The 17,175-nt window shown below is 39.1% G+C and overlaps 1 protein-coding gene across 2 annotated transcripts in view; it reads right to left on the bottom strand.

The window, feature by feature from the left end:
* SH3D19 (SH3 domain containing 19) overlaps window positions 1–17,175 on the bottom strand; it is a 186,871-nt gene that overhangs the window by 44,230 nt on the left and 125,466 nt on the right. Inside the window, exons 3-8 of one of the 2 annotated variants that reach the window (XM_042983777.1) lie at window positions 11,759–11,799; window positions 7,065–7,105; window positions 5,697–5,739; window positions 3,721–3,859; window positions 3,160–3,313; window positions 1,427–2,428 (exon numbers count right to left, since the gene is read on the bottom strand). In XM_042983777.1, the coding sequence (XP_042839711.1) occupies window positions 1,427–2,428; window positions 3,160–3,313; window positions 3,721–3,859; window positions 5,697–5,739; window positions 7,065–7,080 (1,354 nt within the window). In that variant the 5' untranslated portion in view covers window positions 7,081–7,105; window positions 11,759–11,799. Of the gene's footprint in view, window positions 1–1,426; window positions 2,429–3,150; window positions 3,314–3,720; window positions 3,860–5,696; window positions 5,740–7,064; window positions 7,106–11,758; window positions 11,800–17,175 lie in introns of both variants that reach the window. The other variant, XM_042983776.1, reaches the window with a different exon arrangement.

The raw sequence follows: 17,175 nt of genomic DNA, 5'->3' as shown, positions 1-17,175 counted from the left end.
GGAGTTTTGGGGCACGTTGGGCGTTTTAGTTGGTTAAGCATCTGATTCTTAATCTTGGCTCAGGTCATGATTTCATGGTTCGTGAGATCGAGCCTCACGTCAGGCTCTGTGCTGACAGCATGGAGCCTGCTTGGGATTCTCTATCCCTTTCTCTTTGCCCCTCCCCTGCTCTTGTGTGTGCTCTCTCTCTCAAAATAAATAAATAAAACTTAAAAGAAATACAGTTTGAATCATACCTTGAAAACTGTTAGTGTTAGGACACTGGGCAAGTTACCCATTGATTTCTCTCAGTCTCATTTTCTTCTGCAAACTGAGGACAACAATCCCTTGCAGAGGTTTACTACAAGTATGAAATTAAATGATGTATGTCTGGGTATCTACCACAGGGTTTGGAACATTGCCGAATCTTAATATATTCTAACATCTTTCCTTCTACCCCTTATAGACAAGACGCAAGCTATAGCCAGTTTAATGTGTGCAGGATAAATATTTAATAAATATGTTTGTTATCACTTAAAATACACTTGTGCTGTGCAGAATTTGGTTTTGAATCACAGAGCTTATGCCATTTTGATGCATGTTAAACATTTATAAGATGACAGCTAACCTTTTGAAAATACTATTAAGCTTATATGTTCACAAAATTTACCCAAGTAAGTAAACAGCAGTAAAAGAAATCCTCAATGACAAGTAAAGCAGCTTACTCTGACAAATCAAAGATAAGCTTTATGATCATATTCTCCATCTGAACAGTGTGAGGAAAGAAAACATACTCTCTGAATTTCCTCTTGAGAAATTTAATTGTCCTGATCTTGGCAGGAAACTTACAGCTGTTGTATTTTATTTACAAAACTTTGCATTCCCAAGGGAAGACGTTCTGTGAAGATTACTGAAAAAAAAATTTGCAACATATGGCTGGGTCCTCCTCATTCCTTGCTTTGCTCTTGCCAGAGTCCGTCCCAGGGCTGGCATCTCTTCTGGCACTCCCAGTGAGGCTGGTTCAATCTGAGGAGCCTTTCTGGGGCCATTGCATGATTTCCCATCTATGAGAAATTTCCCCTGCATTTCCCTGATGCTTGAATCTCCACCTGCCAAAGCAAGGGAGCCAACCTCACACCTAGTTTTGTCGTTAGACCGAGTCTGCTTATTCCTGGCTCATGTAACAGTCATCAACATGTGTCTCCCTCTTTCTCCATCTCCATCTCCCCCCATCCCATATTTTCCCTTCCTTCTCTGTCTCTATCTCCTACCCAGCTCCATGTTTCTTAAACTTTCTGTGTTTCTATCTTCTATAATACACATATGCATATGTGTACACACACATACACAACTCAATAACTTATGTGTTAGAAACTAAAACAGCAAGTGCCATTCAAGATGCCCTCTGAGGAGTTTACACTCCCTTCCACTTCTGATTTTTACTCACCCAGAACCATCTCTGAACCAACAGATTCTTCAACCAGGTTCCCGGGTGGGGTGGGTAAAACATCGTCATCAAAACTGATGAGGTCGATGTCCCCTGAAGGCTTGCTTTGCAGAGCTGTAACTGTGGAGTTGGCTGAGGGTCCTTCTCCCAGTGACCTGAATGCTTTGGCCTGTGACGCCACTGAGAGTCGGGGAGGAATGGAGACTGGTTTCAGCAAAGCTGCAGGGCCGGGGTTTTCTAAGGAAACCGATTTCTTCGGCAACAAAGGCCGAGGAGCAGGAGTTGGAACTTTCTTCCCACCATCAGGGCTCTCGGCCACAGGTCCCCCTCCAGGAATCTCAGGATTAACACTTCGTATAAGGCCAGCATTTGGTTTCTTTGGCAATTCAGGTTTGGTTACTGGGATGCTCCCTACCTCTTGTGGTGGAGGGTGTGGGGTGAGCCCCTCCCGAGAGGCCACCTTGAGTCTGTTTTCAGTCCAGGAGTCCCATTCTCCAGAAGCTCTGTTAGCAGCTGGTTTGGGAGCCACTGTGGGTTTCCCTGAGGGAACAGCAGGTCTTGGGGGGAGTGTGCGGGGAACAATTTCTGGTTTCACAGACAGTCCCGAGGTTTCTTTATTTGTCTGACCCTCAAATGCTTTGATTCTTGAAACAACACTATTTTGGCTTCGTTCTGTGTTCATAATGTTCATCACTGCCTGACTATCCAAGTCGTTGGTGCTGTCCAACAGAGACTGGGGCTCGCTCGGGGAGGATTCCCTTTCTGTGGCCACAGGGCTAATTTTCTGGTGATTTTGCTCTTTAATGTGACTATCTCTGGCTATTGGTCTGAGGTTGGCTTTTGATCTTGGTCTTGGCACTGGACATCTTGGAGCACTGGAGTTCTCTGGACAATTCTGTTCTTCAGAAATATCAAAGACTATTAGAGGTGGCACATCCGTTGGATGATCACTGGCTGAGACCACTGAGGAAGGATGGAGAGGCTTGAGAGGTGCCTGTAGTGCTGACAAGACCAAAAGCAACAGAAAGAAGTTGCACCATTATAATTTAAAAGAAAAAAAAATAGAAGATACACAGATTTTTAAAAAATATACATGTAGAATATCAAGAGATTTTGATTTCCTTAATTGATAAAAAGTAATTCCAAAATCAAGGGGGAGACGTTTATATTCAGCTTTTCACAAGAGTGTTCTTCAAGTTGTATTTATTCATAAAAGAAATATTCATTACCAATTATTTTAAAACACCATTAAATTCTTGATTCTCAGTAGATTTATCACGCAAACACTTTCTCTCTCATCAGGATTCCAACATTTCTTGTTTTACTTTTCCAAAGTAACATACTCTCATCTCTGTTATTCGAACACAATGCTTTTTAAAAGCTTAACAGGACAACCACCTTTAACATCCCATCAAAGTTACATTGCTAAATATAACATCCTTCTCAATGGGAATTCAGAAGATTAGCAATAATACAACCATGAGTTAAAAGGATGATGTTTTTGTGATATGAACTAGGGTGAGTCCCAGAGACGGGGCCTGCGGCTCATAAGAATGATCTACTGTAATAATCACACCAAGTCAAAATAAAGAAAGCATACAGTGATCACAGTGACTGCGAAGCAGAGCTCAATGAATTATGCACAAGTTGCAAATTATTTTAAAGGCTAGAAGCCTACTGATTACTTTCCTAGAACTAGGTCAGAATTAGGGAAGACAAATTACTTGCACTACTTTGAGGCAGATGGTTGTCTATTTCATCTGAAAAGTCAGTCTGAGTTGCAGAAGTAATTGTGTGCCTTGGAGTGGCAGCAGCATTATTATTATTCGTAGTGTTAACTTGAACTTGGTTGATTTCTTTTATGACTTGTTCATAAGATGGTGGGAGCTGCAAAATAAAGAATGAAGATTTTAGACATCTTTGGACAAATAGCCAAAATGTTAAATGTCTCACTTTTCTTGTCTTTGAACTTAATTTTAAAAATAAAATGTAGGGGTGCCTGGGTGACTCGGTCAGTTAAGCGTCTGACTTTTTTTTTTTTTTAAGTTTTATTTATTTATTTTGAGAGAGAGAAAGACAGAGTGAGTGAGTATGAGCAAGGGAGGGACAGAGAGAGAGGAAAGAGAAGAGAATCCTCCCAGGAGGCAAAGAGACTGCTTGCGATTCTCTCTCTCTCCTCTCTCTCTCCCTGCCCCTCCCCCATTTGTGCATGTACACATACTCTTTCTCTCAAAAAAAATAAACATTAAAAAAATAAAAATAAAATGCAAAGAGATAATGTGATACTTATTTACCTCAGCAGGAACCAGCTCACTGGGCCTCCAAGGGCCTGCTGCAGAAGGTGGGGGAAATCCCAATCCTGGGGGTGGAGCTCCTGGAAACCACGAGGCTGGCCTTAGGGGCTCAGCTGCCACAATGGTAATCTCTGGGCGCCTAGCAGACAAGACCTCAGTGAGGGTTTGCAGGTCGGTAACAAGCTATTGTCTATCTGCAAATTGTCAAAGATTCGTGAAAACAACCACCTCTCCCCCAAAAGTTACATAAGAACTGCCATAATCACAGAAATGACCTGGCCTGGGCTATCAAGGGAGCAAATGACAGTCATCTTCTAGGACTCTGGGCCTCAATGTTAGAGATGTACCCTCGGCCCACTTAGCTCTTCTTTGGTTGATAAGGATAAGAACTAACTAGGCCCCATACAATCTCTTCATTCCAGGGTTCTACTGTCTAGCCTATACCACAAACATAAATATATGGCAAGGTAGAAAAGTACACCAGTGAAGTACAATTGCTTAGTTTTCTGCCATTATAAATTGTATACTCAGACACGATACCATATAAAAAGAATATCCTTTCCTCCTCACCCAACTCTACTCCAATTCAAAGTTATCTTTCCTTGTTCACTTCCAGACCGTGACATGTGTGTCTGTGCTCCTGGTCAGTTTTGTATATGAATTTGATCATTAATCTTTAATACTGAGGAGCCACAGTGATTCACCATTTTCTTAATCTGATTCTACATTCTCATGTTTAAACTTAATACTCAACCTGATTTCCTAACTAATACCAACTGTGTGACCCTGGGCAAATGATCAACCTCTCTTAGCCTCAGTTTTCTCATCTAACAAATAGGGATGATGACTGATATCTGCTCTACCTTTCTCTAGCACTCTACAGAAAATAAAAATAAAAATAAAAAGCACTGCTATTATCAAAACTGGGCATATACACACATTCTCATGCTAGCCCATAAAACAGTAGAATCTGCTTATTGATTAAATGTGAATTGCAATACCTAAAAACCCCTGCTTACAACTTTTATTTGAATAATAGGAGTTACTAGTTAATAAATGTTAAGCACTACACATGTAATAATCCTTATGACAGCCTTGAGATAGGTATGATTAGCAGCATTTAAAAAAAAAAAAACTTTATTTTTAAGTAACCTCTACATCCAACATGGGGCTCAAACTTATAACCTTGAGATCAAGAGTTGCATGCTCTACTGACTGAGTCAGCCAGATGCCCCTGATTAGCAACACTTTAAAGATAGGAATACAGAAGCTAGAAAAGGTTGAGCAGCTTGCCCAGGGTCACACAGTGAGAAGGCAATGAAGTCAAAATTTGAACTTGGTTATGTCTGACTCTAAAATCCCCATTCTTCATTACTGTATACTATAGTCTGTAAGAAATGTGAAAGCAGGGTCCCTGTTTTATAAAATTCCACCCATCTATTTATCCACCTGTCCATGCTTCCATCCATTCTACCATCTGTTTGTCTGTCTACTGGTCCTTCCTTTTATCTACTCAGTGACTTCCTCCTTCCTCTTGCCTTCGCTCCAACCAGCCATCCAGCCATTTATCCATTCAGCTATCTATCCAGCCTGACTCTTTCTCTTTCCTTATTCTTCCATTCAATTTTCTATCTTGTCATCCATTTACTTATGCAACATTTACTAAGTAGCTGGGAGGTACAAAGCATTTCTTTGAAGCAGTTACAACAGTGTTTTACATATACCAGTTGCTTAATAAACATTTAAAAAATTAACTTCAGTAAATAATTATTGCCAAAAGAACATTTTGAGGTTTGTATCGCTTCTTCTCTCAGCAAAATTTCCATCATTCAAACTTATAGATTAAATTAGGAAATATACCGATGAGGTAGAACATTGCTTATGTTATACATTGCTTATGAAAGAGAAATATTTAACTTGCTGACAGCACACTTTGATTTCATTAGCAGAATATATGACCTCTGTTATAACCATACCTCCTATCTCGATGAAGCTCGCTCTGAAAAGAAGTCCGAGAAGCTATAGAAGAAAAAAAAAACTGGTATAGTACAAAATCAGTACATTTAATAAAGGTTTACATTTTTATAGGATACATTATTGGAAAAAATTAACTTATACTTGAAATCAATGAAGATGTACGAATTTTAACATCCATAAGTAGAAAAGCAAATCAAAATTATCTTTTTATATGGCATAAAATTATGGTTATATATTTGAATTACATAAGAAAATACAGATTTCAAAAATTCCTGAAAGCACATTCCATGGTTCTGAAAATAATCTGAAGAATGAAAGAGAAAGGAAGATAGCTATTAAACACAAACTGCCTGGTAAGAGCTTTAGGATGATGACATGAATTACAATGGGCAGAAAAAATTTTTATTTTAATCCATATGACTATACTTTTGTCATGTTTATTTACAACTCTATTGCAAAGAAAGTGAAAGGGGTCAAATTTTCATCTATTTTCTAATTTTTCCAGAATTTTATAACGTTTAAATTGTTCTACTACTTAAATTTAAAGAGAATAATAATGTAAAAACTGTTCAAAACACTTTTATAAACATGTTTATAGTACATATTATATACATGCAGCACAGACTTTTCCTTCAAGCTTCAAACTCAAAAAGCTAGATGGCTGACACTTTCTGCAAATTTTATTTTAAAACTAAGTCAAGTCTTAATCATAAGATCTGGAAAATGGTGTCACATATCACACATATGTGTAACGGAACATTATTCCTATTTTCAAGAAGCACATTCTAATGATTCCTTTAAGAAAATCTTTAAACGCTATACTGCAAAGATACGTGTACAAAGGGGAATTTGTTTCAGATCTAAACTATTTCTATCAGTTGCCTTCATATCTCTCCAGTACTCTACATTTTCAGTTGTTCTGATTTGAAAAGGTTGAGGGTATGAATCCTTTCTTTCTTCCTATTAACTTCTGATTCTCCCTGAACAAGCAGGCTGCCAAAGCCAGGCAGCAGGGGGTGGGGATAGAGGTGGGGGGTGGGAAGGAAACCGAGGCTGGAGTTGAGGCTGTGGCAGCTGACCCTCTGCTGGGCTGGCAAAGTGTCTCAGGAGTCCTAGATTCACACCATTAACTGATATGACTGTTACATTTTTATCAAGAGCTAGACCAAGCTGAGATGCATTTTGTCTACTGGAATAAAAGAGGACAGAGAGGCTCAAGCTCTGAGTGGTGCATCTGATTCGTAAGAATGGGTTCATTAAGTCAGAGGCTCACCAAGCGGGCTACAATCACATCACCACCATCACGACAGCCAGAATCAGCGGACACAACACTATCAAAAGACATTATGTTATTGTCACAAACATACCTCTTCCACGGGGCATTTTTGCTGTGCACTATTCATGAGTGCTAAGGGAAAAAAAGAAGGGGTTATAGAAGAGGAAAGGGAGGAAAAAAAGAGTGAACCAGTTGCCTATGCTTTAAAAGGAATTCAGGAACAGGACTGTTCTGCCATTCCACTGTTTTTCCCCAACTCTGCACACTTAGATGGGAAAGAAAACTTGATGTACCAGTTTCAGAGAGTAAAGAAATCTGCTGCGGCAAAGATATATCTGTCCCGACCGGGACATCCACCCACACAACCCCAGTAAAAACAAATCTACCTACAGTTTTTAACAACAATGCAAAAAATAAAGTCTAAAAACTATTTTGCAAAGTCATTCTGCTACTTCAATAGGGATTAATTTTAAAGTATGAACGCAGTACTTAAAAGGCAATCCGGTAGTCTATTGACATTCTCTCAAACCAGTGGTTTTTCACTTGATTCTCCCCCTTCACACCAGCGGTGGTTAGTGACCACTGTTAGCAGAGCGGTCCTCCCATTCTGGAGGTAGCAGGATGAGCAAGAGAAAGTCTCTCAACCTGACTTGCAGATCTCCTCCACATCCTTTGAGAATCACTGCTTTCCTGTCTCCTGCTTTAAATTTTTTTTCCCTCACATTTACTCATCTATGAAATCTCTCTTGATCCTTATAGGATTACTGACACTTTTTGTCAGTGTTGAACAAATTTAGTAGGTACAAACACTTTAGATTTTCATACAGTGTGTCACACTCTTCCTGCTAATTTCTTAACTATCCACTTCCCCTCATTCTCACCTTCCCAGATTACACTGATTTGGTGTAGTTGCTGCCAGGAAAATGCAATTTGCCACCAATGCCCATATAGAGGAACACTTTTCATTTAGTCCCTTCCACAAATTGCATTTCGGATTAAGACCACAGTTAAAGTTATCGTATCATTTTACAATGACACAAGAATTATTTTCAAGCTTTTCTAGTTCATATAGTTAAATTCTAAGTACAAAACAAATTCCTACTCAACTGTTTATAAAAGCCTGAGATCTGGATTTGCAATATTAGCACTAATAAAGAATCCTCCTAAATTCCAACAGGATCATAAGCCAAGAAAGAACCTCAGTGATCATCCTACTCCAATCTTACAGATGAGGAGGCTGTGACACAGAGAGGTTAAATGAATTATCCCAGGTCACACAGCCTATTAATGGGAAGGGCTGGGAGTGTTTGTTCCTTGAAGCAGTTTAACTCCTTTTGGAGCTAGGAGAGCTGGATGTTGATCCTAATTCTAAATAACTCAAAATTATTGACTAAATGATGACCAGAAGAAATAAACACATAGAAGGATTATTATATTACAAGCATCCTTGCTATAGTACCACCTTGCCAATGAAAATCACAATAAAAGAAAATAAGTAACTACACTTGTTTGAGACTGGGTATGAGTTAGACATGTCTGACATGGTAACAAGAACATCTGTGGAGTTGAAAGCTCAATGGCCTTGTAGTCAGAAGTCTGGGTTCACATCTCAGGTCTACCTTGTGAAGCCATTTAACCTTTTCTAACTCAGTGACCCTCCATCTGTAAAATGGGGTTAAACATCTACCATGCAGAGCACTGCTTTACAATTTATGTGAACATTTCCCAACTTACAGTATGCAATGAATATTAGCTGAATCTAAACTTCAGAATACAATTTTCTCTCAAAAAGTTAATGAAAGGAAAAGTATGAAATTCCAGATATATCCAACTATAATACTTTCAAGATTTTTACCCACAGTATTTAGGGTTCGTGAGGATGAATGCAAAATGGACCTCAAGGCTTGATTGGAAGGAGTATCATTATGGAAGAATTTAAAATACAACCAGCGAAGGAATATTGCTTTAAAAATGTGATGAAGTCTTTCTCCTTGCCAGAGAAAGATGACTAAGTATGGGAGAGTAAAACAAACATTTCACTGGGTTGGGGAAGACAAAAATTGTTTGCAACTTTTTCTTACAGAATGGGCAAAAAGTGAAAAAGGGGATGACATAATTATTTTTCATTTTGTATTTACACAGCAACACTTGAGGTTATCTGGTGTCCTTGCCTAAACATCCAGGAATAAACACTACCAGCAACTACTTCTTCAGTGTACGCTAAGTAACTGATATATAAAAATTGAAACACAACTTAGTTTTGTCTTTTTTTAAAGATACCTCAAAGGCAGAGTTCTCCCTTTGTTTCATCTCCTCTGTCCTCTTCGCTATGGCCCTATTTCACCAATTTCCTCTTTTTATGCTCCAGTCTGATCTCTCCACTGATTCCTTCACCATTGCCTGCAAACGTCTCCAAGCTTCCTTATCCTGAACAGTCTATGTTCAAATCTCCTCTCTGCTTGACACTCCTCAGCCCTTCCTTCTTGTGTTTACCACCAAATGCCATGGAAGAGCAGCCTTGCCCTGCTGTCCCAACTTCCACATATTCCATTCATTATTTAAATTGAAGTGTGGCTTCCAACTTCAATGTTCTATTGAAACTGCTCTCTCAGAGGTCACCACTGACCACCTAAGGGCCACATACAATGACCTATTCTCAGCTACCTTTGGCTTGTCATTGCTGCAGCATGAAGAGTTATCTGTGGTTCACTTATTCTTTAAAAAACCTCCTCTCCCTTGACCTTTAAACACACAGCCATCCTTGGTTTTTGCCCACTCCACCGTAACTGCCCTCTCCTTACGCTTTGTATGGCACAGGGGCCTTAAGGTAAGCAAGATCCATCATGGAGGATCTATGGGGAGTCAGGTACAAATTACAATCCCCAACACAGAAGTCCTAAAATCCAAGAGAGAGGAAAGGTAAGAAGCTAGTAGACAGGACTCAGTCTCTCCTCCTTATTAGCAGGGCAGAGGTTTTTTTGGGTCATTCATCTTTTGCCCTATGGCTCCTTAAAGGCAGAAGCTTGTCACTTCCCAAGATTCTGTCCTTTGTCATCTCTAGCCTGTACGTTTTTCTTGAAGTGTTTAGCTACTGCTGGGTTTTGCCTTGATTACCCCAAATTATATCTCCAGCAAAATATTCTTGCCTAAATTCCAGACCCTAATTTTCTTTTTAAATTCTCTCTGTGCCCTGTCTTCTCCACATACCCACCACTTCAAAGTGTTCTAAGGCATGAATTTTTAATTTTCATATCTGAAGTCCCTCCAAAATACACTGGCATTCCCACATCTTTATAATTCACCACCAACAAAAATAAAATGTGAGAAATGTGGAATATCTTTCTGTATTGCCACCTTACAAAATCTGCACAGCAATGGTTCAAATGTATGCTCTTTAGAACCTGTGGATATTCTAAATTTATACTAAATATTACAAATTATGTTTCTAAAACTATGATACATTCTCCTCAGGTGGTGACCTCAGTTCAAACAATGCAAAGAACATCTAAAAATCCCTTTCTTATGGGCAACTTCATTAAGAATGGAATTGAAACAAGTTCTACCACTTGTCAACTGCAAATCCAACAGGAAGAGATGGGCCTCAGCAGATACTATTTTATTATCCCATCAGGAAGAAGGAGGGTTTTCCTTCTCCCTAGCAAAAGCCCAGCCATAACTCAGCCAGTAAGAAGCCACTATATTTTTTACTCCTCAGCTTACTCCCATGGGCTTTTTGTTTATAACAGCCTTCCCATCTCCCCACCTTTTCTCTATAAAAGAATGTTCCTGTCCTTTGTTCTGAAGACTTGCCTATGGTTTTGCTATAGTTTGCGGGTCCTGGATTACAATTCTCTGCTATTCTTGAACAAATTCATTTTTGCTGGTTAAAAAAAAAAAATCCCTTCCTTATCTCTGTTTGTAATAGGTAGTCCACGTTCTATTTGAAAAGGGAAATTTGCAGAGACCTATGTTAAAAAGCTTATTAAAATTTTACACCAAGAGCAAGTTTTAACCAACAGGGTTGGTAAAGCTTTAACCAAGAGGTAAGGATGAAAGTACGAATGTACCATTTTGGAGAGAATTCTATTATTGCACTTCTATCTTGTATGTGGAAGTGAGCCAATCTCCACAGGCATTTATATCGTTACTTAAAAACACTGTGGAGAGGTGCCTGGGTGGCTCAGTTGGTTAAGCGCCTGACTCTTGATTTTGGCTCAGGTCATAATTTCATGATTTGTGGGATCGAGCCCACATCTGGCTCTATGCTGACAGCATGGACCCTGCTTGGGATTCTCATTCTCTCTCTCTCTCTCTCTCTCTCTCTCTCTCTCTCTCTCTCTCTGCCCCTCCTTGGCGCTCTCTCTCTCTCTCTCTCTCTCAAAATAAATAAATGATAAAAACACTATGGAAGCAAATGAATCAAAAAGGACAGGGTTTGATATATTTTTTTGCATCTATCAGATGTCTCTACCTATGGAAAATGGTTACATAAAATTTATATTAGATCATAAAAATTGAATAGATTATCCAGATTTTTAAAAAGTTTAGTTATAATAAGAGAAAAAATATTATTCTGAGGAACTGGCTTATCAATAAATGAAAGTTGAAAAGAAAGCTGAAAAACTAGCTGCTTGTCTGAAATGGTTTATTACTCCTCAGAAGAAGTGAAAAGCTACTTTTTTGGATTCTTTGTAAGATTTATCAAATACAATAACTTGCTGGAAATCTAGACCATCATTTAAAATATCACAGAGGAAAATACAGAGCAGGAAAAACCAAACTTACATCTCTTGATTACCGCTCTAATGGATGACAAGGGTCCTTGGCTAGAAAAAGAAAGAGAAAAAAACATTATGTATTCATTAATCCTTTTGAAGAAGAATCATTCATAATGCCAGGTCATTTCTGGGACTCAATATGGCATCAAGCAGCAAGTTTGACGTATTAGTTTCTGGTTTATCCTCTTTACAAAACATAAATTAAAAAAAATTTTAAATTGCCTTTGCCATAAAATGTTTTATGGGAAATGAGAAGGCTGGTGAAGTATATCTGCAGTGTAAATAAAAATCTGCCTTAAAATTGCTTTCATAGCTACCTACACAGTGCATCTTCCAGTGAAATTGTGGACAGTGCTTGAAGTCAGGCAGCAATTACATGGTACTCAAAAGAATTCTGACCCTCCTTTATCCGTTTTGGTGTTTGACAGTGAATTCCTATCTTCTTATCTCAGATCAAAATATATCATTTTTATAGTAATTTGACCCAAGGATTAACAGCATTTCTTCCTAAGATTAGATTTAAAACATCACCACCTAAAAATAAGTCTTCTGTTGCTTTGAGTTTTCCTCAGTGTCTGGTTGGTCCTTGGTATCTCTGACTATGTGACTTTGCCAAGTCACAGAAATGCTTATGAGCCTTTGTTCATTCACTAGTCAAAACCATCTAGTTGTAAAGGTTTATACCACTAGTTTGTAAGACTGTTTTTTTTCTAATCTTTATTCAAACCAGTTGGACTAATCCCAGTTGGAATAATTTAGGAAAAATATACAAACCTAAAAAATTAATGATAGGATTTAGGAAAAAAAAGCCTTCTTGTTTATAAAATTCTTCACTTTGTTTCTGAATGCTGTTAACATTTAGGCTTATTTTTGATTATTAAATTTATGCTGATGGTAATCTGTATAAATCCTCTTGCTGTTTCTTTTTTAATTTTTTTTTTTAACGTTTATTTATTTTTGAGACAGAGAGACAGAGCATGAACGGGGGAGGGGCAGAGAGAGAGGGAGACACAGAATCGGAAGCAGGTTCCAGGCTCTGAGCCATCAGCCCAGAGCCCGATGCGGGGCTCGAACTCACGGACCGTGAGATGGTGACCTGAGCTGAAGTCGGAGGCTTAACCGACTGAGCCACCCAGGTGCCCCATCTCTTGCTGTTTCTTAAGTAGATAAGATAATACTTCAGGAAGCTACAATAACGTATCAGTTCATTATATGGGAGGGACACTTTAAGAATATACTATTCTGCCAGACCCCCGCTCCCCCCAAATTAAGCAAGAGGAGATCTCCAAGGCTTATGAAAGTAGGACAATAATATAAAAACATAAGTGTTTTCAGGGCGCCTCGGTGGCTCAGTTGGTTGAGCATCAACTTCAGCTTAGGTCATGATCTCATGGTTCTTGGGTTCAAGCCCTGCATCGGGCTCTGTGCTGACAGCTCAAAGCCCGGATCCTGCTTCAGATTCTCTGTCTCCCTCTCTCTCTGCCCCTCACCCACTTGTGCTCTGTCTCTCAAAAATAAATTTTAAAAAACGTTGAAAAAGTTAAACATAAAAAATGTTTTCAGCAATACTGATTTATTGTGTTAATTAGATTTAAAAAAAATTCAAGTATAATTAACATACTGCTATAGTAGTTTCAGGTGAACAACATAATACTTCAACAATTCTGCACATTATTCAGTGCTCATCATGGTAAGTGTACTCTTAATCCCCTTCACTGTTTCACCCATCCTCTGACCCACCTCCCTTCTGGCAACTACCAGTTTGTTCTCTGTGTTTAAGAATCGGTTTTTTGTTTTCTCTTTTTTTCTTGGTTTTGTTTAAGTCCACATATGAGTGAAATCATATGGAATTTGTCTTTCTCTGACTGACTTATTTCACTTAGCATTATACCCTCTAGATCCATCCACGTTAGTTGGGTAAGCAATGCTCATTTTTAAAACCAGTTCTTGAAGGCATGTGTAAACAACTACTTGAAAAAAAATTAGTATAACATAGAAGAGATTAACAGTACTAAAATGCAAATAGGTTGACTGAGGGTTGTAGGAGAAACTTCTGGATGCAAAAGTGGAGAGACTCTATAAAGTAATTAATAGAATCAAAATCAGTACCTAGAGGCAGGGCCAAGAAAGTCAAAATTCCATGTGTATGTCCAGGCAGAGCATGTGGAGTGTCTACATCATTATCTCCTTGCTCATTACCACTGATTTGGTATAATGTTGTTATTATTTACCAGTTTGCTGTTACCTTTGTGAAGGAGGAAGGTGTACTGATTGGAGTGGAACATGGGGGTGTCTGGGTCAAACCGTCCCCCTCCCAAAAAGGACACGTTGAAATCTAACCTCAGAAAATAACCTTTTTTTGGAAATAGGTTCCTTACAGATGTAACTAGTTAAGATGAGGTCATACAGGACTAGAATGGTCCCCTAATCCAATATGACTGCTATCCTTAGAAGGAAACCATGTGAAGACAGAGACACACAGGAAAGGCACCATGTGACAATGAGGCAGAGACCTGCAATGATGCAGCCGCAAGCCAAGAAAGCCAAAGATTGCCCACAGACCACCAGAAGATAGCAAGAGGCAAGGAAGGATTCCCCTATGTATTTCAGAGGGAGCGTGGCCCTGATGACATCTTGCTTTTAGACTTCTAACCTCCAGAATCGCGAAACAATAAATTTCTGTTGTTTTAAGTCACCCAGTTTGTGGCACTTATTATGGCAGCCCTAGAAAACGCACATGTGGGGTCTTCTGGGGGCTGAGTAGATGTGATAATTAATTGAGCTGTACCTTTCGTGTATGTATGTTACACTTCGATAAAAAGTTGGGGGGCCTATGGGGGTGGCAGAAACCTTGGCACAAAATAATTTTGACTGAGGTCAGCCAAGGTTCTATAATTCTCAAGATTTATAAGCATCATGCTTAGGCTAATTCCATAAACCAGCCAGCCAGCCAGGCAGCTAGCCAACTAACCAATCAGTATCTTAATGTCTAAAACAGCATTTTCCAAACTGTAAAGTTCTCCTTTCTAGGTTAACAGGTTTTGTGGTAGGGAAAATAAAGGAGGCCTGTGGTCAAATACATCTCCGTGGGAAGCAGTTTTGGGAGATGCTGGTGTAACTTCCTGGCTGTGTAGTGCATACAATTTCTGTATCTCAAGTGTAGCTATGGATGCAAAAGATGTCTCTTTTTCTCCACCTTTATGTAGAGCAAAGGCTACAGTGAAGGTACCACTCAGTAGTCTTAACAGAAAACCTCATGGGAGTTATTCCTCAGCATAAGCTCAGGTTCATGTCTTAGCTGGGAACCTCCAGGAAGGATGGCCACTATGGGACAGTAGACATGGCCATAGAATCACTGATCAGAGGAGGAAGCAGTAGAGCCCAGTGGTTGAGAGAGCTGGTTCCAAAGTCCCATTGTTCATACGTACTCCTGGTGCCTCTACTTGTTAGGTGGTGTAGCTGTGTGCAAATTACTTAGCTTCTCTTCGTGTTTTTTCATGTATAAAATCAGGAATAACTTAACTCCCTCATGAGGTTGTTGTGGAGAATAAGAGGGAAAATCCACTAAAGCATCTTACACTGGCCCTGGAATGAAGTGTGTGTTCAATAATACACTATTGTTATTGCTGCGATTATAATTACTGATGTTTTTTCGTTATCTTAAGGGACATCACAAAACATGACAACACATACGACCCTTGACAGGTTTCCATGTTGGGGTGTGATATCACATAGTTTTTATATTTTTCAATTATTTTTTTCTTTGTGATTACTTTGCTCCCCTCTGGTTTCTGTTATTGCAAGAGAGCCTGAGCCTATGCCACTCCATGGCAAAACAAAGGACTGCCAAATGGCATCTTCCCTCCATTCTAAATGTATGAGTCTATGTGCTGGCCCTTGACAGAGTTGACCCAGAACTTCTGCCTTCTGCTCTTCGAGTGCTGCGGCCCCTATCATCAGGTACCTTTGTTTTCCGGAAGGCAGATAAAACCACTCCTGACATGTAACAGCCAAAGACCCACCAGGAGGGAAATGAAGGGTTAGGGGAAATAAATGGCTTTCAGATTCTGAGAGAAGAACCAAAAGCTGAGGTCAAGACAAAGTAGTGTCAGGTCTAATTCCTGATGATTTATCTTCCTCTGAGACTTTGGGGGAGTATCCAGCCATTCAGAGTCCCTTTCTATCCTTTCTTCCCACTCTTTTACAATAAGCCCTTAGGCTGTGTTGTAAGGTAACTGTCTACTACTGCATTTGCACATAGCCTTAATTAGTGTTAAGGTGCTTTTAAAAAAGAAAATTGCATCTTAAGAGATTCTTAACCTGGGGTGCCTAGGTGGCTCAGTCGGTGGCTCAGTGTCCGACTTTAGCTCAGGTCATGATCTCATGGTTTGTGAGTTTGGGCCCTGTCTCAGGTTCTGTGCTATTAGCACAAAGCCTGATGCCTGCTTTAGATTCTGTGTCTCTCGCTCGCTCTCTCTCTGCCCCTCCCCCACTTACACTATCTCGCTCTCAAAAATAAATAAACATTAAAAAAATTAAAAAAGGAGATTCTTAACCTAATGAAATTAATTTCTAATAAGATTTCAGCAATGAAGATGATAATGAAAACTGCTATCATTACATGTGCCCAAACACATTGATCTTTTTTACAAATGAACAAAATAAGGCTTAGAGGTTAGGTATCCTGTCTGCAGTCACACAGCTGCTAGTGACAGAATCAGCTGTGAATAGTACCATCCGATTACAGTCAAGTCTATAGTTCTTGCTTGAGTGGATAGGCAAAGGTACCTAGATGCTTTTCAAAGTTCACTATATAGGCAAGTACCCTCAAGCATAAAGCTAATTCAAAAAATTTCACAATGGAATCTCATCCAGATTTTGCAGATGCAGGAGAAAACAGAGGTTACTAGTTTTGATACTGTCAAAAACAGCAACAACAAAGCAAATCATGATAGTCATTCTTAATCTCACCTAAGAAAATCCAACCTCTCTTTTTATTTTGGATCATGTTTTATTTATCATTCTGAAATATTCTAAAAAATATTAATACAACTTTCAAAGCAACAGCTTGTTTCCAAGTTTTAAATAATTTCCCCTGCCCTTCTCTTTGGCAAGGAAAAACTTTTCACAAACCAGTAAATGAAGTTTCTGAATGTGGCTAGTTTGGTACACAAATCAGAATGCCTCCAAGTGCCCATCATCGCCACCACATCTGGTTTTGGAGTTCCTTCTCTGTGCAGGGGCAACTGAATATATTTTGAAAATACACTGTAAAAACCCTCAATTAAAGCCATGGTACATGATTAAAGTACCAGTCGGTAAGGTCATTAGCTTGACAAAGGGTAAAGCTAGTGTGACCTAGAGGTGTAGCCCTCTGATTAAGCTGATAAACCTGCCAGTGAACATAAAATTTATCTCTTTATA

The sequence above is a fragment of the Panthera tigris genome, chromosome B1 (genome assembly GCF_018350195.1).
Source record: "Panthera tigris isolate Pti1 chromosome B1, P.tigris_Pti1_mat1.1, whole genome shotgun sequence".
NCBI lineage: Eukaryota > Metazoa > Chordata > Mammalia > Carnivora > Felidae > Panthera > Panthera tigris.
This window is presented reverse-complemented; position numbering and strand designations above follow the sequence as displayed.